The sequence below is a fragment of the Rhynchophorus ferrugineus genome, unplaced genomic scaffold (assembly GCF_030347505.1).
Source record: "Rhynchophorus ferrugineus isolate W39M unplaced genomic scaffold, kcgeb_rfMv2 rfM4, whole genome shotgun sequence".
NCBI lineage: Eukaryota > Metazoa > Arthropoda > Insecta > Coleoptera > Curculionidae > Rhynchophorus > Rhynchophorus ferrugineus.
In genome coordinates this window covers 48039263-48062530 of record NW_027472583.1, presented here as the reverse complement: position 1 = coordinate 48062530, position 23268 = coordinate 48039263, and the positions used below count along the sequence as shown (strand labels likewise).

General features: G+C 33.4%; 1 protein-coding gene across 4 annotated transcripts in view; it reads right to left on the bottom strand.

Moving 5' to 3' along the window:
* Positions 1 to 406: 406 nt before the first annotated feature.
* Positions 407 to 23268, bottom strand: part of LOC143196452 (inactive dipeptidyl peptidase 10) — a 417095-nt gene continuing 394233 nt past the window's right edge. For all 4 annotated transcript variants that reach the window (XM_076404133.1, XM_076404131.1, XM_076404132.1 and 1 more), the window contains 6 exons: positions 15272 to 15499; positions 13589 to 13815; positions 10075 to 10545; positions 5947 to 6302; positions 5499 to 5704; positions 407 to 3316 (listed from right to left, as the gene is read on the bottom strand). In XM_076404133.1, the coding sequence (XP_076260248.1) occupies positions 3182 to 3316; positions 5499 to 5704; positions 5947 to 6302; positions 10075 to 10545; positions 13589 to 13815; positions 15272 to 15499 (1623 nt within the window). In that variant the 3' untranslated portion in view covers positions 407 to 3181. The remainder of the gene's footprint in view (positions 3317 to 5498; positions 5705 to 5946; positions 6303 to 10074; positions 10546 to 13588; positions 13816 to 15271; positions 15500 to 23268) is intronic.

Sequence of the window (23268 nt, the reverse complement as noted above, 5' to 3'; positions counted from 1 at the left end):
CTTCTACATCAATTCAATTCATATCGATAATTCATTATTTGTAACGCTTTATCCAACAGAGTTTTTATTAGTTTTATAACATACGCAAAAGTTACTTCTGAAAAAAACATAATACAACATTTACTTATCAATCAACTTCTGGATCTTAGATTCGAGCGTATCAACTAAACCCTTATATGAAATAAATATTAAATCATCACTCTTTTATTGAACAAGTTACAAAAAGGTCAAGGAACGTTGGGAGAAAACGATCACGAGGGTGGTGTTTTTTTTTTCTAGAATTTTCTACACGAAGAACTGATTTCCTAGAATTGACCAAGATGAATTTCTAAACAAATATTTTCTTAGACAGCAGACTTATTGAGTGATGTTTTATACCCATTCATGATTAAATAAAAGACATAACTTATTGTTAAATGAAACATTTATTTTAATCCGTATCATAGGTATAATTAGATAAATTGTACTTAACACATAAATTATAACATCTGATAACAACGTTGTATATAAATTTTTTAATGTTTTAAATAACTACGGAATTTAACAGCTTTATATCCATAAAGCTATACAATTAGGCACATATAAACATATACTCTATCTCTTTTTTTCTGTTATACACTATCGTTACGTAAGTACTTGTGGGGATTTGTTCGGGAATACGCGGGACTCTCTCGCTATTGTGCGTTCGTTGGCAACTTCACCATACATTTCATAATTTCGCCCGTTACCTCGTCTTTATACCGATCCCGCGTATTCAATAAATTGTATATATATATATATATTATGTGAGGAAAAGGAGAAATTTTGGTTCAACGAATTATACTGATAAAGCTAAAGCTGCCAGCGTTGGTATGCAATACTGAACGTCAAGTAATTTAACGAAAACAATGGTAAAAAATAATATAAAAACTGAAACAAACAAAAAAGGAACAGCTCTAAAAGTCAGCCACGTATATGTCGTAGAAAAATATACAAAACAAGTGTCTGTTTTAATATACAATAAGATCATTCGATAATAGTGGTTCCTAAAACCTAATTTAAAGTCTTTTTTTACAGGTTGTTTTAAATCAGACACTTGCACGATAAGTTTATTATAAAAGCCTCTTATATTGTGTTTACACTTTTATATGATTCTTTTTTTCATTAAGTAATATATTAATATGTTAAGTTTTAAATGGTCTTGTTATACCAATGCTCTTAAGGAGTAATTATAAAATATATTTTTATATTTACCTACGTCCTTTATGTTTGGGAAACATAATTTTGATTTACTAATTTTCTATATATGTTTTTTTTTCTCTCAAAGTATGGGTTAAATCGTAAAACTCTTCTTATTTATTCTTTTCATTCATTTTTGTGATTCTCGTATTTGCCATGAGTTTATTTAATTGTAGACTTGTTTTTCTTTTGTATATGGTAAATTGGTTATTCTCAGTACTTTCTTCTTCTATTTTTGCTTTTTGTTAGCTATGTGCTTCTTTTTGACAAACCATTTTGAACTATCTGAACTAAAATGAAACAATAAAGAAAATAATGATTTGAAATTTTGATTCAATAGTTTTATTAATTAAATTGTTGAAAATATTCTAAATCAATAGGAAATTATAGAAATGCACGGATTTTAGACCTCCAGGTAATCTAAAAGATTTAAATTTTATTGTTTCCAATTTCTTAGGCTTTTTCATAGAGTATAGTGTAAATAGAGATATCATTCCAAATTAAAAATTATTTTCGTATTGAAATATATATTTAGGTTTGATTTGAAAACATTCATCAAACATTTGGCCAATACGTTGTTCTATTTCACCACAATATTTTTAACGTCCAATATCAAACTGTACCTGCCAGCCCAGACAGTCAAAATATTCATTAGATAAATTCTTGGAAAACTTGTTTAACCCAAAAAGTCCAAAAAAGTCCCAAAAAGTTTTTCGCTCAACTGAATTTAACCAACAGAAATTTGTAGTTATATGGCATTTTATAAAATATGTTATTAATTAATTGTCAAAGTAATTAATAGAAATAGAAAATGTTTTCTATGTCTTTTTAAAAATCAATGAAGTTGTCAAAGACGAGTTTTACTATACCTCAAAATCACGTCAGAGTCAGTACCTCAGAGTCATTACCTCAAATACACCAATCTTCAACTACTTTGTTTAGCTTAAATTTATAATATTTAATTATTGTGTTCCCATTTACATCATTTTATATAAATAAAATATATAATGAATGATAAGATTTTTATATCAAACTATATTCTTAACTATAGTAAAACACCAAAGTTCAAAAATAGATATTAAAAAAATAATTATTTTCAAAAACATCACAGTTGTATTCGTTTATTAACCAAAAGCATCAAACATATCAGTTTAAATGCTAAGTGAGGAGAAAATATATTGGATATGTTTTGATAAAATAATTTGTGTTTACTATGATTTGCTAGAGCAAGGAATAAATGAAAAACATGGGTAATAATGGAGAATATCAACTTTTAAGTATTCAGTTTTCATCTTCAAAAAAGAAATTGTAAAGTGCCAGATAAACATTCATTTTTTGGGATGTGAAAAGTGAAAAAAGTATATTTCAAGTGACAATTGAATTAATTCTTGCAAATGAATAGGAAACACAATGGAAACCTAACGTTTATACTTTTTTCCTTGTAGCCTTTAAATGCTTTACCTAATTAATTATTTAATGATTTTTACTAGAATACTAAACTACTGTATTTTAGTACTATATTAACTGTGGGAAAATTTAAAAATCTCTAAATGACTGCTTACCTATTATGTGTTATGTAAATACGGAACTAAAATTATAGAGCCTCACGAATGGGCCAACAAGACGCATTTAAAACGTAATATTTGGAGTTTTTAAGAATCCTTTCACCATACGTCACAAACACACATCTATAAATAACATTCAGACAATCAGAAGTCTCCGACTAGTAGTTTTTGGTGTTGGCAAATAGACTAAGACTCGAATTTAAGAAATAATATCTACTGTAATCACCAAATCCGGTGTAAAATGGTGATGATGGTTACGTTTTGAAGACGAGACAATATTAGAGCGATATAGTATCGAATCGAAGTAGTATTTTAATTCTATAAATAGTAGGTCATGAGAGAGACAGATCGAATAGTCGTTATTAATTTATTATGTCCTCGTTACGGTAAAGCCTGCATTAAATGAAGAAGCCGCTGTCGTCTATCCACTCGTCGATTACTGGTCCGAAGGAATCGTTGAAGAAGAGATCGATCTCTTTGAACATGTGTAATAAAGATTTTTGACTGAATTGGTATGATTCGTCTGGATACGCCTGGAACATAATAAAAATAAGTTAATTTAGAGGTACGTTGAGAGGTTGTACAATAGTTATTTTTGTTGTCGTTGAGATCATGACTTTCTTTTCGCGTTTTTTTCTTGTAAGTTGTTTAAAATTTAATAAAGTATTTCATAATGTAACTAATATATTAATAAACGAATATGGATTATATATGTGCTACATATTTTTACGACTTGTACGTATCAAACATAATATATCTTAAAATAATCCTTTTGCAACCTGCGGTACTTTATCAAACACTTCTTCTCGGGGGTTTGAAGAATTATAACATCCTTTGTACATACATTATTTTCTTGAACCTGTAGGCCTTATACAAGCATTGAAAGAATTTTAAGTTGTTGAAAGTGTTCCCAGAAATCCCATCAGAGGTATAGATAGGTGCTCTAGGTTCCCTTCGAGTTTTAGTTAACTTTTTATTTGATGGTAGCTCTTGGCCTGTGGCAGTCGCCGGTAAACTAAAATGGTTCATCTAGTTGGCAGGTAATAGCTGCGCCATCTTAGTCCTTCCTTTTCTCTTAATCGTCTGTAAATTATTGTACGTCCAGACTACTTCTCTCTACAGATTGTGGTATAGAGTGATTTAAGTGATTTCTTAAACCTCAGGCATATTATCAGATTTCGGATCTGTATTGTAGTGATTATTTTAGTGTAAGTTTAATTTAGTTTAGTTTATTATACGAAGAAGCTGGTTCTATGTGCTCCCATTGTGTGTCCTAACCGTTGTAAAATAGGCAGAGCACTTGTCTCTAAGATCGAATGTGAGTAAGCTTGTTCAACTTATAGAAGGTTATGTTTAAGATGTTGCCTAAGAAATTACGATGGCCTTCGTTTTCAAGAGAATTGTTATTTACTATTAATATGGTTAATACAAACACAATCCTTTTGTTACAAAAGTGAATTAAGACTGACTTTTCTAGTGACAAGGGGAGGCTCTGTTTATTAGGCCTATGTGATAACAAGTTTAGGTACGACTGCATTAGTGTTTCACTATGTTTCAGATCTCAGGCTGTGTGTTTAGTTCCCATTTATTTATTAGGTAAGACGATTTTTGTGATACTTAATATTTATTACGTTCGAATCTAAAGGAAATAAAAAAAAATGTTTGGCTTGTTTTAATTTCAATTTTTCAAACGAACAATTTTTAGCAACTTAGCAATAAAATATAACAAAAAAACAAGGTCCCTCGCCCAAAGTTTTACTTAATAAATGAATAGCCACTTGTTGGAATAGTGATCGGCTAGTGTTTCCCTCTTGCCGATTTCCCATTCTAAAAGTAGTGATTAAGAAATACAAGATATAATAAAATCCTCTTTATTTGTCACGGAGTAAAAAATATGAAGAATTCTTCACGATTTTGTGTGTCATTTTTGCCTGGCCAACCTGTGTCGATACACTTATATGTACCGTTGAAGCAGGTAGTATTGAAATAATTGAATTTAATTTTATATTATAAGCAGTTGGTGGCTTCAATATTTTTAGTACACAAGGTTTACTTATTCTTTCATGTGCATTATGAGCTCTGGTTTCTTGTTTCATCAGATTTTCTTATCTTGGGTACTCGGATTAGCGAAATTTGGACGAATCATTGAATATTTTACAGAGAAGCATATATACATATGTACAGATATAACATAATATGCCAAATAACTGTTCGAATTTGTATTCTTCTTTTTTTCACCTTTTTTTTACCAAAGTTTTCCTTGGCTCACACGTTATTATTTTTCTAGTCTTCTAGTAATTCGAGGTCTATGATCTTAATTATATGTGGAGGCTGACTGTTTTATATTTCATTTAAAAATCGACTTCATCTTGATAGTTATTGAGAAAGTCGTTAATTTTTCTTTCATTCATGCCAAACTGTACAGATTATAATGGTTTGGGCATTTTTGTTTTAGTTAAATAAGCTTCATAAGATCTTCTTTATCTTCCATGGGTGTAAGTAAAGAATTTTTTTATGGATATTCCTCCAGTAAACATAATATTTGTCATGGTTGAATTGTGAGTATCGACTAGTTCATTAAAAATTATTTAATAAAATATTGCAAAATCCAAGTAAGCGCTTATTGCTTTGTGAGAATCCAGCATTGAATTGGATTTCTGCATATTTTACCTGTTTGATTTACTAGCGGAGCTTCAAATATTAAACTGTACTTACAAGTTGTTGAAATAGAACATCTTGTTGTACAAGAGCTTTAGAAAGCATAATGGAATGTTGCGAAGTTATTGTGGTGTCGGCGGTGCCGTATATTAACAGGAAGTTGCGGTTGTTGATATTGGCTGCTTTTAAAGTTAAGTCGGCATTCTCATATTCCAGCGGATGTTTGCTCGGAAGACCCAAATACTTTTCAGTATAAAAGGAATCTGAAATTGAAAATTCGAAGTAAATGTTGAAACACCCTTGAAAATTAAACTACAATGTCAATATATGGACATATTTGAATATAATTCATAACAATGAAACGTACCTCTTTTGTAAATCCAATTTAATTATAAATATTATATTTTTATTTTAAATTTAAAATAGCTGGGCGGTTTTCAGATCGTTTATTATTTATTTTTCCATTAATTACATAACAAATGGTAAAACTTTTTAAGAAACTTACTGTAATATCTCCAATTTGTTATCGGCGATATACTAACAGAACAATTGATCACTTGATGGAAATCTTGGAGTAGCATCATGGCGGCCACATATCCCCCATACCCGTTTCCAACGATACATATCTTCTCCCGATCAATGAACTTAAAGGTGTCTCGTAAATACGTTAGAACGGCAAGCTGGTCCTGAACCTCTATTAATCCGATCCGTCGTTGAATCTCCCTTCTCATCTTGACTCCCTGAAAACCGGAACCTCTGGCGTCGATCTTCGCTACTATATAGTTCCTAGTACTGGTCAAATACCAAGGCCAGGATACCTCCCATTTAGAAGAAACAGTTTGAGAAGACGGTGAAGCATCGCTGCAAATAAACATATTAAAGAAACTACTGGAGTAACAGTATTTAGTATCATATCATTATAACAGTATTTAAAAATGTAAAGCACAAAGATGATATCTGTAGCTAGATTGATAGATATATGATTATATTGTTAATGTTCCAAGATTGGGCGTTCGCTGTAGGGAACTTTCTAATTTTGGAAGGAATATCGAAATGTATATCAGGTGTTAAGCAAAAATATGACGCCATGGCGAAGGCAAATCTAATTTTAACAATCGACGCACCCTTATATATCCATATTAGTGAAGCCAAATCGACATGTTTGGAGCTATGGAACAAACTGAAGACGTTTGATTATAAATGATTCGGAAGAAAAATTAATTATAAATTTTCGTTATATCTAGATAGCTGCGGATATATGGCAAGCTATATAAATGAAGTTGTCTATCTATTATAATAGCGATTCAGCATTTAAGAATTATTACAACAGACTTGATAAAGAATAAATTACTACACTGCAGTAGATGCTAGCAGGACTGGAGTGCATTTACTAGTAAGTAGCATTGCAATCAATAAGGATGTAAAGTGTGACAAATTTAAAAAAATCGGCACTTTCAGAATAATTGCGACAAAAAAAAAACTAATAGTTCAGATGCTTTCGGACTGGTATATAGACTCAGTGGCGGGGGTACATCTAACTGTCAATGTAACTGTCAAGAGAGGTTGAAAGATATTGATACTTCCATAGAATTAAAACAAATAATAGTGGACAACAAAATAAATATTCCTGTGATTTATTCAGGTGATAAATTGGGACTATAGTAGGACTATTGTTGGGCAAGACCAGATATGATATAACTGTGAAAAATCTATTATGTGTTCCAGATTTAGCTACAGTCAGCTACTATCAGTGAGTCAATTGATAAGCAATGGAAACACAGTGAAGTTTTTGAATAATGGTTGTCAGGTATTCAATAAGCAAAACAGGTTTGTTGGGACAGGAGATTTGACAGGAGTTAACAGTACTTATTTTAACAGGATTTTGCACTTATATGTGCCTGGAAAGTTCAAATATAGACAACGATCCAGAAATAATCTTCTGGAGTGATTTATTTAACAGCCAGTTCTAGTTGTTTAAATTTCTTCGATAATTTTTTTTCTAAAACACAGACACATATGTACCAATCAAGGAAATCATGGTTCCGAATATTTATAGTACGAGGGTCACTATTTATATTTCGGGAATAGGAAAAAAAATCGGGGTATGAAAATCGTTGACCACGCAGTTTATTGTTCACGGATGAGAACAAAAAGAAGTCATTGGGTGCCAAACCATGGCTTTACGGCGGATGACCCATCAATTCGATGTTTTGAGTGCTCAAATAGTCTCTTGTTTGGGAGCGCGCATTGTCATGAGAATCAGAATTTACTGTTCTACGATCCTCTAGAAGCACTGCTGCAATATGACCAGTTTTCCCGAAGAAACAGGCTACCATTTTCTTTGAAGTGCTTCGTGTGCGAACAACATCATCGATGTTTTCTGGCACAACAGCCGATTTTGGATGACTTTCACGAAACTCGTCGGACAGCGAACTATGACGATGATTGAATTCACTGAATCAGCGATAGTCGATAGCGATTAGTCGTAAAAAATCAACGCTCGAAAATGTTTACGATTCAGTTCAATTTTTTGCCGAGACGAAACTTTCAACTAAATATAAAATAAACAAATAACGTCCGTGCGACAAAATGTTCTGAATACGTATATCGTCAAAAAAATCAAACTTTACGATGGAACCGTCAGATGGACTCACATGACAACAGTATTGCCAATTCCCGAAATATAAATAGTGACCCTCGTACTTAAGAATTTCATCTCGTAGTTCAATATTTTAGACCTTTTAATTTTTGGGTCGTTCAAGTGTTTTTTTTAAAAAGGTTTGAACGATAATATAGGAACTAGACGGGATTGACCTTTCCTTTTAATTGTATGATTTGTCGTTGTTGCGAATACTTATTAAGAGAAATAATTTCCACGAATGGCAACGTTGTTGAGTTTTCCTCGGGGGTTGGATTTGCCATATGTGATGACGTCCTAGAGACGTTGAAACTTCGTAAAAGTCAATTTCTAAAAACGGCGGTTACTACGTTCTTCGTACTCAGTTTATTTTACTGTGTATTGTGCCGTCCAAGCTGAGTTTCATCAAATGGTGAGTTTGTCCACAGAGTATTCCAGTTTTCTCTTTTTATTTATCAATCCATCGTTATATATATATATATATATATATATATATATATATATATATATATCTATGTATGTATTATTCCACTCTATTTATATCTTATTTCTTTGAATCGTCATATATTCCACAGAATTCTAAAATTATGGCAAATCAAAGATAATAGATTTATTTGTAACTGTGTTATAAATTATAGCTATTTTATAATCCAGAAACGAATGTTAAAGTTGCTAAAGTTACTGATACGCAGTTTTGATCTATGGGTAGCTTGAAGCATGCATGAACGCCACCGAAAGTGGTTTCTGCTAGCTATTGGTGGCAGCGTATCCAGCGTGAGCCTTTATCTTTCTCCCTTGTACGCACATCCATCATGGCTGGAGCTAGAGAAGTGAGTGCACTAGTAACAGTACTGTTCATTTATTTATTTATTTTGAGAATTTAGCTTAATCCTAGCGAGGCCTACTAACCTTAGTGTCAGCAGATCTCGCGCGGTACTTCCCTTGATCTCTTAACGTCGTTATTGTTAGGACATCAGCTTGTACGTTGTGTGTTACTTTTCCTTTGTACTGCGTGAACATGTCATCCTTCATCCAATCACAGTTTATCATTGCTCTCAATTATTGCTATTATCATTGTTATCAATTATATGTTGTTCGTTGGCTATATACATCCATTATATGTGGTTTATTATAAATAACAGTTATCGTTATTACCTGTTTTATAATGATTGTCCGTTAATTACTGATTACTATCCATTACCAGTATTTGTCGAAATATTCATTTATTGATACTATTACAGCTGATAGTATTTTGACGCCAGTGCCGTTATATTTCAATAACCTCACAATAGATTATCTACATAATATTTTAATTTCACCCTTATCATTGAAAATTGGTTGCTCAGGTATGTTTTTATTATGTTCGCAAAATTATCACTCGACCACCTCGAATATCAAGATTTTGCACGCTTATTTTTTATTTTGCCATTTATTGAGTAAGTAGTTGTTATATCATTGATTTTGCTCTCTATTATATATTTATATGCTTATATGCTTTTATATTTAAGATGTTTTATTATTTTATATTGTTTTGTTAAATATAATTTTTATTTTACGCCATGGGTTTAAAAAAACCCTACATTTATAGTTGCAAAAATGGTTTGATACTGTAGTGGTTTTTCGGAAGTACAAAATACGCCTTTATGTTTTACGACCGTTTTTACATTTTCACTTGACGAACATCTTTTTCTACGAAATACTTTTCTACGAAGTCAACAGGAATTGAAAAGGGAAAATGAAGTGAATGTAGAATGTTGGATGTAGATTTTTTTGGGCTTAGCTCGAACCTCATCTTGATAAAAAATACTTTTTGTTGTGTAATCCGAGTTTCTTTTTTATAAGAATAAAGTAATTTTTACAATAAATTTGTTTTTTTCTTCATTACTTACTTATTGATGCCGAATTTATATGTATTAAAAAAATAAGTGTAAGATAAACTTTAATTGATGAGGCGAATACATTTATAAATTAACTAAGATGTTTGAACATACTTACACCAAAAGTACAAGAGGAAATGTTGTATCTTCATATTCCCTCAACACCGCTGGCAAATATAATCGAACCTGAGCTTTGTATCCGAACTCAATTTCGACCGAAATCGATTTCTCTTGTGGCGCCGAAAATCGCTTCACTCTTTTCCTTAACTTATTGCTGGTATCCAATACAGCTAAGCGGATATTGGGTAGCGTCTTGGCCAACACGACGATGGGGATATTTGGTCCCAGACATTCCTGTACGAAATAACTGGCGCTCTTACTAAATATAATGTTGTTGTATTCGCAGGGGTAGTTGAGCCAGAGGTTGTTGTTCAGAACAGTTTCGTTTAAGCTATCGATGAAAGTGTTGTTTCTGTCTAGATCCGATAGACATGTGAGGCAGGTCATTTCGTCTTTGGTGTTCGGTTTTCCCTGGATTCGGAGTAGGTGACGTTCGCCAGGTTTATTGGGACTCGTACCGAGGGCATATCTATAAAGAGTTATAAAAACAATTATGGCTATTTCAGAAAAAATATTTTTTTATAAAGGGGGAAGATGTATTACATTTTTAATTAATCTGTATTTAAATAAATATACACAAATATCTTGAGTAAAGATATCGTCCCCATCGTTATAAGTATATGTTGACTTTACGAAATGCTTTTATCATAAGTGCAATTACTGACATCCGGAAGTCATATGATACGATGAAATTAAATAAGTTATTTATGCAATGGATTTAATAAGTCGTAACTTATTTCCGTTAAGTTCCGTTCCCGTCTTTTGTAACTGGCACAGTCGGTAGGATTCTGTGGAAATTATAAGGCTATTCTCTTTTAAATTCATTGAGTTGGCCATAATCAATTTACTTATCAAAAAAATAAGCAAGTTATCAATAAAAGAAGACAAGCTGACGTTGGATTGCCAATCGTTCGGCACTTACTCGTAGTATTACTCAGTTATAGTTAAGAGAAGTTCAGTGCTTTGAAAAAAAACACTACCTGTATTCCTAATACAGGTAAGCGTAGTTTAGGGTCTTAGGGCTCCAAAGTTAGACTGAAGTTGCTCATTTCATCAAAACTCTAAAGACAAACTGGTAGAAAAATATAGCTGAAAGCTGTCCAGATGCACGAAGGACCACCTATATCTTAGACCCTTTGGTCGTTTCTTTTACTTGATATTCCACTAAATCGATCTAGTGATGTAATATGAAGAGTGATGTGTTTTGTTTTTAGACCATACACGTTTTATAAGTTTTTTTTTAGTATAATTAGACTATTGTCGACCACTAACCACTACTTTTTCTTATACTGCTAGCTGCTAGCTGTTTTTTTTATACTATAAGGTTCTAATATCACCTTACATCAGCACTTTTTAAAATTAAATTAAATTAATTTTTTTAAATAAATTTAAGCTAATTTCTGAAATTATAAATTATTAAATTATTATAAAATGACACGCTAGAAGCAGATATTATACTGAAGATTTTTTTGGAGATGAGATTTTTGTCATATAATGATTATGTTTAAATGCCGAATTATTAATTTAAGAATGAATTGTTTGAACCTGCTGTGAGCCTCGATTGAAGTGTAAGATAAACTTCAATTGATGAAGCGAATACAATTATATTCAGCAGCTTAGTGTTATGTTATTCTCTAATAAGTTTAATCTCAACTGAATTAGGATCTATTCTAGCATATTAACAGAAAATTGATCCATATAAACCTTGAAAAAATACTCAAGAAAAAGAGGATTATGAATTATTATTGTTTCAGAATGATTCCCCTTGTCAGTGGTCAGTTCCCAAGTGGTTAAACAAATAGTTCCTTACAATATCTAAATGGTTCGGAGTCCACGTTATTGAATTTTCTGTTTTAATGGATTTCTTGGATTGAGGGTGTTAAGACTTGTTCACAGTTCTAGAAAAATAAATATTTTAAATGTTGTGTTTCGTTCTAAAAAGAAGCAATGATACGTTAAAAACTAATCGACAGAAATTCACTGAGGTCAGAACAAACGTTATAATAAATAGGATGGTAGTAACGTAAGTCTGAATAAATGAGAAAATACATTGTAAGTTGATGTATTGATATAACAAGTCAGTTGACAAGTTCCCGGCCTACCATAGTAAAAGACATTTTTTTTGCTAAAATTATTTTTTTTTTTAACATAATTTCCTTCAAGGGTGATACACTGCATTATAGCGACCCTCCAACTTTTCGATGCCATTTTTGTAGTACGATTTGTCCTTTGCTTCAAAATAGGTCTCAGTTTCGGCGATCACCTCTTCATTCGATGAAAATTTCCTCGCATTCTTTTGAGATCTAAAAACAGGAAATGGTCGCCGGGGGCCAGATCTGGAGAATACAGTGGTTGAGAAAGCAATTCGAAGCCCAATTCATGGATATTTGCCATCGTTTTCACTGACATCTGACACGGTGCACTGTCTTGGTGAAACAGCGCTTTCTTTTTCTTCAAATGCGGCGGTTCTTTGGCGATTTCGTCCTTCAAATGGTTCAATAACGCTATGTAATAGTCGCTGTTGATGGTACTTTCTATTTCAGGTAGTTAATGAAAATTATTCTATGCGCATCTCAAAATACAGACGCCATAAGCTTGCCAGCCGACTATTACGTTTTCCCACGCTTTGGAGCGAGTTCATCGTGTGCATTCCTCTCGGAGGACTGTCAATTGGACTTCGGAGTGAAACGATGGAGCCATGTTTCATCCATTGTCACATATCGACGGAAAAACTCGGGTTTATTACGCTTGATCATCTTCAAACACTGCTCCGAATCATCAACTCGTCATTGTTTTTGGTCAAAAGTGAACTCGCGCGGCATCCACTTTGCACAGATCTTTCTCATACCCAAACATTCGTAAATGATATGATGTACACGTTCAGCTGATATCTTTAGAGTGTTGCTGTTTCATTCAATTTCAATTTACGGTCATCAAATCATTTTGTGGATTTTTTTAATGTTGTCGTTAACAACTATTTTGGCGTCCACTGCGTTCGTCTTCGGTGCTCATTTCTCCACGTCTAAACTTAGCATATCAATCCTTGATCCTTGATGGTTGATTTTCCTAGGACACTCGTCATCACGCCAAGTTTTTGCTTCAACTGTATTTTTTCAAAAAGCAATACTTTGTTAATACGCGAAATTCCGTTTTATGCATTTTTTTCAGAATAACAGAAGTTGCTTTGACAGCTGTCAAATTTATACAAGCATCTATCGAGGGTTAGGGCTAACTAAAAAACATATTGATTTAATTCTAGTAGCGCCATCTATGTGTCAGGCCGAGAACTTTCAACTGACCTGTTATGATGATGAAAAATTTGATAAAATTTTGAGTTCTAATTGAGAAAAAATGTCTGTACCCACATCAACTTCATTGTGAAGAAGATTCTCTGTAAATCTACAAATGTATACATTCTATATGCATACTTATATTTTAACTTTATGATATGTGATGGTCTATTATTATAACCAAACACATAAACATGCATATACACGAATATAAATACTTACACATAGTAATTTTCTTCATCCCAAGCTAAGATTCGAATGATTTCAAATGGACCGTGTGACAATGGTACTACTTTTCCATTTTCCACTATGCAAACGTGCATATAATGCCCATTCATTCCGTCTTTCACTGGAAGCTTGATGAGTGCCTTGGTGCCATTTTCATTAAACACTGGATGGTAAACGGGTTCCGTCCAACCGATGTCATCATGCTCCTTCTCAACATGGAACTATCAAAATAAATTTAGAAATATGTATGTATATTAACTATTTTCTTTATATGTAGGTAATAGATATATATAAAATTTATTTTAAATTAGAAAATTGTTTTAAACTTATTAACAGTGCATGTGAAACATAAATATTAGCATTTGGACATATTATGATGCTTAATATTTAGAACATTTTAGAAAACTTTAGCAGCAATTTTACTTAAAAATTGTATTTTTGTATCGGCCGAACGGGGACGAAATTGAAGGAACGGAATAAAACAGCGGTGCTCGCTTCGCGGGGGCGTCTGTGACGAAAATAGTTAATTGTCTTGTTAGTGTCATGAACGACAGTATGCACGGTAATGACAGAATACACAAAACGTGGTAAAATATCATCGGCGATAAGGAATAATGGGCGATACCCAAAGTTAACTGAGAGAACTTGGTAAACATTAAAAAGAATTGTGGCCAGACAACATTAAACTACCGCGGCAAAACTGACAGCAAAACTCAACACTCACTTGAGTAATACTTTTTTTGGTAAAAACAGCACGACGAGAGCTCTACAGAGCTAACATTTATGGAAGGGTTGTGATTGAGAAATCCTTTACAACGGAAACCAACGCTAACTTGAGAAAGAAGTGGTGTAACGATAATAAAATCTGGATTATTGATGATTGGAAAAATGTGGCATGGGTCGATGAATCATTGTTTTCTAAAAACGGCCGGGTTTATGTATGGAAGCCACAAAAGAAGCCTACAATCCAGACTGTCTGCTTCCTGTCGTGAAGTATGGGGAAGGCTACAAAATAATGTTAAATAATGTTAGGAATATACATACTTTGATTATATTGCCATTCTATGACTAGACTCAGCCAAAATGATTCAATATTGGTTTGAGGAGCATGAGAGTGTCATCAAACATATTCCATGACCAACACAATCATCAAACCTCAACATAATTAAAGCCTTATGGGGAGTTTTCACTGATAAAATATTCAACAGATTGACACAAGCGGTTGTTTGATAGTTTCATGTAAGGCGTAAAAATATTTTCCTTATCTTTCTTATAAACTTTCTCATATCCTTTTTATTCAAACAGATAAAGTTCTCGAACATATATCCTGTACCTAACTAGTTGCAGATGATTGAATATTCTGCATTCTGCAACAACTGTACCATTGGTTTCATCTTATTATTTGCGTATAGAAATTCACGACTTGGACTACAATGGATTTCATATAAGTGCTATCCGATATTACATTTTGTAGTAGTTTCAGAATTTCAAACCATACTGATAATGTTAGTAAAAATTCAGAAAAAAACATTATAACAAATATAGAATATTTTTATACAACATTACTAGATAAAGAATAATCGAATGAATGGTTGAAAAAAGTTAACAAATACCACAACAATATTCTTCAAAACAAAATAGAATATGTGTATTATAATCGTTATTAAAATAACTTACATTTTCGCAATTATAGTTATTCTGATTTCGACAAATCACCACCACAAACTTGTTCTGATTCCGATTCAACCAAACTATATCTACGCTGTTTTCTCCATGAAATTTGGCACTGGTAACATAACTGCCTGCATCCACACTATTCGACGGTTTCAGTTCAAACGGAAAAAGATACTTCGGCATGGTAAGGTTCACTATCCAGGCAGTTACATCGGGGTTTGGAGTCTCTACCTAAAATAAAATATCACCGGTTAAAAAAAACTTTTTCGGTTCATTGCTCGCCAGCTAATTCAAATCAGGGGTGAATATTAAGAAGAATCGATCCGAAAGTCGGGACGGATCTTCAGAATTAATTGAAATCCGAAATTAGTTCCGTTATTTGAAACAAAAAGACATAAAAGCTGTAAATCCATCAATCAGGAGTGCGGGAAAATATTTTCCGTTTTTCAGCTGTCTAAATCATTCATTTATTTGTCTGCTACGGTTCTATGGTTTCCAGGATTGTTAGTAATGTTATGACAGTAACATAACTTTTTTATTAATGATCGGACCTGGGATGAAAAATACTTTTTTTTCGTTTTGTGATTGTTTTGATCTTTTATTAGAAAGGCTTGCTGGAATAGTGAATAGTGTACTAAATGTAAACGGGGCATTGAAATTGGCCATCGAGTGGTCATACCAAACACTTGAGATTGAATTAATATTTGTTAAAGGAATATTTATATTTTATTGGAGCATATAAAATGAACGATACTTTTATAAAATTACATAGATAAACGTTTTTAAGATGTATTCATTTGTGTTCAACTATAAATTGGTACAATAATTATAATGAAAGCCTTGAATTATCGATATCAATGTCACTTGAGCCAATAATCGTGGAACTAAAATCCAAAGAATCCCTTGGAAGATGATTGCGACGATAGGACAGAATGTAGTTTAGTAAGATGCCTTGTTGCACTAATTTCGAGTTTAGCAGGTTAGCGCAAAGTCATTAATGCTTTTTTTTTGGAAAAAATCTACACAATTTTCAAGAAAATGGAAAACTTTATTTACTCAAGATATTAGCCATTTTATTTTATACACCTTGCCCATATTTCAGGCAATTGATGGATGGCATCCCAAAAAAACTCTTTGTCCGTTAGGAAAAACTATTCATCGAGACTTCTTCGAAACTGGCTCTGCAAGCGCATGTCCCATTAATGCGAAAAGTTGATAGTCGGATGGGGAAAATCTGTAAGTACGGTGGGTGTGATAATATGTTCCATCTAAGTGCTTTCAACGTTTCCTTGACAGTTTTTGCTTTATGAAACTGCGCGTTTTCGTGTTGCAAAATCACTTTACCCTGTCTTCGAGTCCATTCTGGACGTTTTTCGATCAACGCACGGTTCAAAATGATCATCGGTAGCAAACACTATTAACTGTTTTATCAGGTTTCAACAGTCCGTACACAGTTCGTTTCACAGTTCGCGTGTCCGTACACCACGCAACTCTGGCTGCACCAAACACAAAGCGCATTTTCTTTCAACCAAAACGATTAGGTTTTGTGATCCTTAGTTTCACATATAATGTGCTCAGCAAAAATAAATAATATTTAACTAGTTTTTAGAAATGATTTATGATATTCTGAAAACCCATTCATTACTATCTGTTTTTCACTGTGGGTTGCGCTTTAATCGGTCCACAGTAAATTATTTGGTGGGCTTAGAGAATGATATTAGAAATGCTTACCTACTGCGACAGAACACACGTGCTGGCACTATCACTGATTGCTAGAGTTAGTATCATGGGTGATATCCTAGGATTTACTCAGCAACAGATCTTTCTCAGTCTGTTCGGGAGGTTTTCTCTCCTCCAGCTATCCCCTCTCGACAGTAGTGCTTCAGGGCTCAGTTCTAAGTCCTACTTTATTTGTAATATAATATGCCCTTGACTCAATAACTAAATTCTTCAACTTAAGGCTCACCTACCGATTTTTTGCATACGACATACTTATTTATTGATCGGACAATACTCCTAAGTTTGGAGAGAGGCCTAGTCCTGCTTCACCGGATTAATGTTCTCTCTTTCAAGGTCCTCTGTGATCCACTTCTATCGGAGGCGTAACTTAAACCGCGTCCAATCCTACCCTCTTAATGATACTCCAATCAAAACTGTTGATCGTATAAGGTTCCTGGGACTCATTTTCGACTTTTGGCTGGAAGCATTACATCACTGAACATAACATTGTTCCAGAGACCGGCACACAGGTATAGGCCAGGAAACCATACCCAAAAATATATTCCTCCATAATCCTTCCTAAGCTAGACTGTGGCTCAAATCCCTAGATGCTATTCAAAATACTGCGATCAGAATATCGCTGGGCGCCTTTCGATCCTCCCCTGCAATTAACTTGTGCAGTCTTACATCCACCCCAACACTTTCTTGTCGTAGGGATTTACTATCTCTGAAGTTCGCTATGAGATCACTTGCTCTACCATCTTCCTTAAAACTGACCCCCATTTGGAGTCATCCAACCGTCCTAGATCATCTTGTCCCTAACTACTCTATCCAGGGCTGGAATTGGCTTGTTGCATCCCCTCCTTGTCCACTACCACAATTTTCCCCCCTGGACCTTCACTGTCCCCTTCATGTCAAAGATAACATTGTCCTTATCTTTTTCGGTCCAAGTTCTGTGAACTTATCTACTTTTACCCTAGCCGCAAGCATTCCGCAAGTTCACTGTGAGATCGCTTGCTTTACCATCTTCCTTAAATCTGACCTCCACTTGGAGACATCTACCCGCCCTGAACAGTCTTATCCCCAATTACTCCACTCGTACCTCTCACATAATTGCCTATCTACTGTCCAGGGCTGGAATTGGCTTGTTGCATCCTCTCCTTGTTCATTACTCCAATTTTCTCCTTGAACTTTCACTACTCCCTTCATAAACATATCTTTATGTCCATTTTATAAAAGAGAACATTGTTCTTACCTTATTCGGCCCACGTGGTCTGTGAACTTCTCCACTCTTACTCTGGCCGCAGGCACATATATACCGATGGCTCCAAATCTCGCAGTGGGATGGCAGTGCATTTGTGGTGGAAAACTAAGCATTCCGTTTCAATCTTCCTGAGAGGGTTCAGTATTGACGATCGCTGAATGCTTCGCGATATTCAAAGCTTTATCCTACATCTCAGCACAATCCTTCAAAGACACCCGAAATGCTCTGGATTGTTTCCTGGAACAGAAGATCAACCATCCCCTGGTCACCGACTCACTGTGAATTATCCGTATCCTCTATCTGAATAGGATGAGTACAAGTTTACTGTAGATCCCGTCTCACGTTGGTATACCGGGAAATGAGCGCGCGGATAGTGCGGCTATATCGACAGCCTTATCTCCCCTCCCCATCACGGATATTTGTGTTCATACCGACCTTATCCCATTCGTTTCTTGTTTCACAAATAACGAGATACAACGTCGTTGGGCCCAGGAGGCTAACCCCAACAGGCTCTTTGAGGTTAAAGATGAATCTTTCTTCTCTATTCGCGTTCCTTCTCTTCGTCACCATACCATAGCTTTGAATCGACTGAGATTGTGCCACTGTCGTTTCTCGCACGATCACTTGATGACTTCGAGGCCGCCTGCTCACTGTGAGTTTTGTCACCGTGCCCTTATTTCAGTTTACCACATATTGAATGACTGTCCATGATTGACCCAGATTAGAACTAAGTATGGGCTGCAAAATTTTAGAAACGTCTTAACAGGAGAAAATACAGACATTTTCATCAGATTTCTACGAGAAATCGATTGTCTCCATAGAATCTAGCCTATGCTAAGTTTAGTGTTGCTGACCGAATAACCATTACCACTTCGGTGTGGGTGCTGATGTGTCTGGATAGAACCTCTACTTCGTTATGGTTGTCCTGTATTTGTGTTCATTTTTAAATTGTATATACACTATTTATACTTTTAACCCCCTTGTTTGTGTTATTAATATTATGTTGAAATATAAATATATTAGGTTGAATATAAAATACATTCATAGAATTACTCTTAGAGGGCGAAGTAAAATTATATAGAATTCGATAATCGAGAAAAAATCCAGGTAGCTGCATCCCATAGAAATACAGAAGTTTATTTTATTCCGGTACCAGCATTGCATCGGTATGGAAATGGAGCATAAAATATTAAAGTGCATGCTACACGAACATAGTGGAAAACACGGAGGAGTATTAAATGGGCACATAATGTCTTTAATTTCGCGAAGTGGAGTTATGTAACTTCCATTTATTGATGGAACTACTATATTATATATTATTAGAAAAAGTTGATGTGGAAGTTCTGTAACCAGCTTATTAATGTAATACAGTTTTATTAAACGAAATATCTAGCAGAATATTGCTATGAGACTGTTAATCATATATATTTCTTGGAACCTCTGGGAACTATATTAATATGTTCTTCGTCTAATATTTTGAGAAATATATTGAACTTTATTGTAAATACAACCACGCCTTCTCTTCCAAGTTTTATCGCTTAAATAAAGCTTTATTAAAGACAAGGAAAACGAGAAAAACGTTTTCTTCTTAATTAAAGAAAACTTAATTGTATGTCGGCTTTTAATGTTTATAACGATGTATAGGTTTGTTTGTAACAAGCATTTGGTATATGTAGGTTCAGCCTGAAAGCTGTATTAAAATATATGCGTAATAATCGCTTTAGTAGTGTGAGTGAAGGATTTTACTAACCATCTAACGGCTAAGAATATCACGAGATCAAATTCCGTTTTGGACATGAACGTAAATAATAGTAATGAATATTTTAGATTATAGTGTGGATGCCTGTAATAGTCTTTTGCAGGGTAGAAATTATGAATAGTCAGAATAAAAGTTTAAAGCCGTGATTGGCCAATAGGTGTAAAAATATTTAAAAATAAAAAACTGAAATACACATAGATGCTCCATAAAATATTAGTTTTTTTTTCAAATTCATAATATAAGTTTTTTAATTTACATTCGATATCTAATGATAATTTGTATTATTATGGACATAGTATGGCCTCTCTTAAATAAATATTTATATTAATGACCGTTTGAGATATCTCAACTTAACTCACCATTACTGGATAAGAACGAATATAACTAAATTAAGCTAACCAAGTTAAAGCTGGCGTGTTTATGTAAGACTGAATAATATAATGAGTGAGACATCTAGACATAGGGGTTTGATTTATGTTAGAATAGATTTAAACCCTCAGTATAGTTTTGTGCTCATCGTTTAATAGTTTGTTTTTATTAATTACATCTTACATTAATTATTATTATTCTTAGTATAATCTTAATTCATTATTCTTAGTATAATCTTAATTTACAAATTATTTCATTATATATTATATTAAACATGATTAATACATCAGTATGTATTTCCCAAATTAAAATAAAACTAATCTACTTAAGTTATAGTTAAGAATATGCCTATACACTAAACAAGTTCGTGTGGTTTGGTTAGCTTCAATCTTTTGATTTCCTGTGGTGTAGTCTAGTAGCTGTATTGCTTCCACGTTGCCGTGATTTAGCAACGTTATTTAATGTTTTAAAACGAAATATTTTATGACTTCGTGTATCCATTTGATTGCGAGGTCATCGTGCAGCTCTTCTTTGGTTACGTAGCGATAAGAATTGATAATTAATCGTAGAACTTTGTTTTCGGTGGATTGGAGTTTGGTTTGATGTTTTAGTGCAAATTGGCTTTATGACTAACTAATAAACCAATCTCTTTGATTTTAGGTCAAGTTGAGAGCATCTTTCGACTAACCATTACAGTTGCTTGACTTTGAGTCTAAGCTGCTCTACTTTTTGTCTAACATGATGTTTACAATTTAACCTACCATCGAGATATATTGCAAGGTATTTAACTGATTCTGTTTGAGGTATCGAGCTTCCGTAAAGTGATATAATGAGGTTTTTGTCATTTTGCCGCAACGCAAAATTAACATGAACAGATTTGGAGCTATTAAGCTGTATTTTCCATTTGTAGATCTTGTTGACCACTTATAGTTTTTCTATAGCTTTAGACAGAGACACATCTTTTGCCATGATAACTGTGTCATCGACAAATATTCCAAGTACTGTTTCTTTTGTTGTTGGGATATCAGCAGTATAGAGCAGATATAAGAGTGGTCCCAAGACTCTGTGTGGAATACCAGCCGAAATAGGTTTACTCGAAAAATTTCTTGATGTAGTTAAGTGTAGCACTAGAAATAAACTATGCTAATCAGAAAACATTCAAAAATACCCTTAGCTCGAGGATAGCCGGTAGAAGCGTCATAGCTCAGGGTGTCAAACCACCAATGGCGAACTGAATTTGCTGTGAATTAACATAGTTTGATGGAATTTGGAGAGTTTAGGGCCTCAGCCGTAGACTGAATAAGAGTTTGGAATCATGAAAGTTGGAAACCATTCCGTACAGTGTGTACGATCATCAAAGGAAAATTGGCGGACGAAGATACTCACAAATAATTTTCTAACTATAAGCTCTTCAAATGCTACAACGATCATGTACGTGTTTTTGATCTTTATTTTAAGAAGGAGCTGTTATATTCCTCCACTGATATGACCCTTATTACAAAGACTGTGCTTTCGAAAGAACAATATGATGTGTGTATGCTAAGACTGAATGATGAATGACATGGCTAGGCATAAGGGTTTGGTTTATGTTAGAATATATTTAAACCCTCAGTTCCCTTTTCTCATTGGACAGTCGCCACTTATGTCAGTAAAATAAAACAGTTTTTGAACTAAAATAAAAGTTTCTTTGTGTTTTAAACTTTTCATATTTTATAATCTATACTGTCAACAGGCTGTTTTATATATATACTCAGAAATTATATTCATCATATCAGTTATTATTCTTAAAAATAGACAACAGAATAAATTGTAAGTAATGTTTGGGTTTCACACTTTTTTGTGACTAAAAAAATCTGAGTAGAGTTAAAAATGCTACGTTTAATGTAGATAGAAAGCAGCTCAAATTTAATTAAATGATTTCGTAACTTTTTATTATAAATTTGGGAGTTACACAACCGTTGATATCTGAACTGGCTGGATTAGAGCTGCATTAATGGACTAATAGTAACCGAAGACCCGTAATTATTACAGATCTCATTTTTAAGGTGTTTTCTCATTTATTACTACCTTGGACACTCAATAGCATTAGAACTAATACCTTGAACTATTATGAAAATAAAATTATATTTTACATTTTTGTAGAGATGATAAAATAATATGTTCCTTTTATCAGAAGGTGTATACAGCTGTGAAAGGAAAAGCCGACATATGGAAACATTTCATCTCAACCTAGATTAACAAGATTCGAGAATAACAAGAATTCTTTGTTCTCTTTTTTTACAGGTTATTTAGAACTTCTAAATCAGCTATAGATTTAATTTGATGTCTGTTGAACAGATAATAGCTAAGAAAGGTGGTTGTTGTTTAAAGACAGTAGTAGTTAGGTTTTGGAGACATCGTTTATCATTGCACTAGCGATAATTCTAAGGGTTAATAAGATTTTTCTGTAAATTTTAGTGCTATTGACTTCTATTTTATTTTAAGTTTTTCTAGTAAATGCATTTGTTAACAAAACGTTAATCCATTTTTACATATAATAAATACGTTACTTTGTGCACTAAGGGTTTTTTCCTTAAGTTAGTTATAGAATTAAGTAGATACATGGTGCACTTCACTGTCACTTCGCATGTTTAGCTTATTAGCGAGTACATTGGGATGCACTAGAGTGTCAGTAGAAGTACGAAGAAGCAGTTCGAAGCATAACATACATATTGTAACAAATACATACAAATACATATACAATACAATGATATAACATATTTGTAATACAAACACGTTGAATTATACTTTTTATTGATTCTAGAGGAATATCGCGTGGTGTCACTTAATTTGAAATATAGTACGAAGCATAGAAAATGACACGCAACACCTTATTTTGGAACCGTTGTT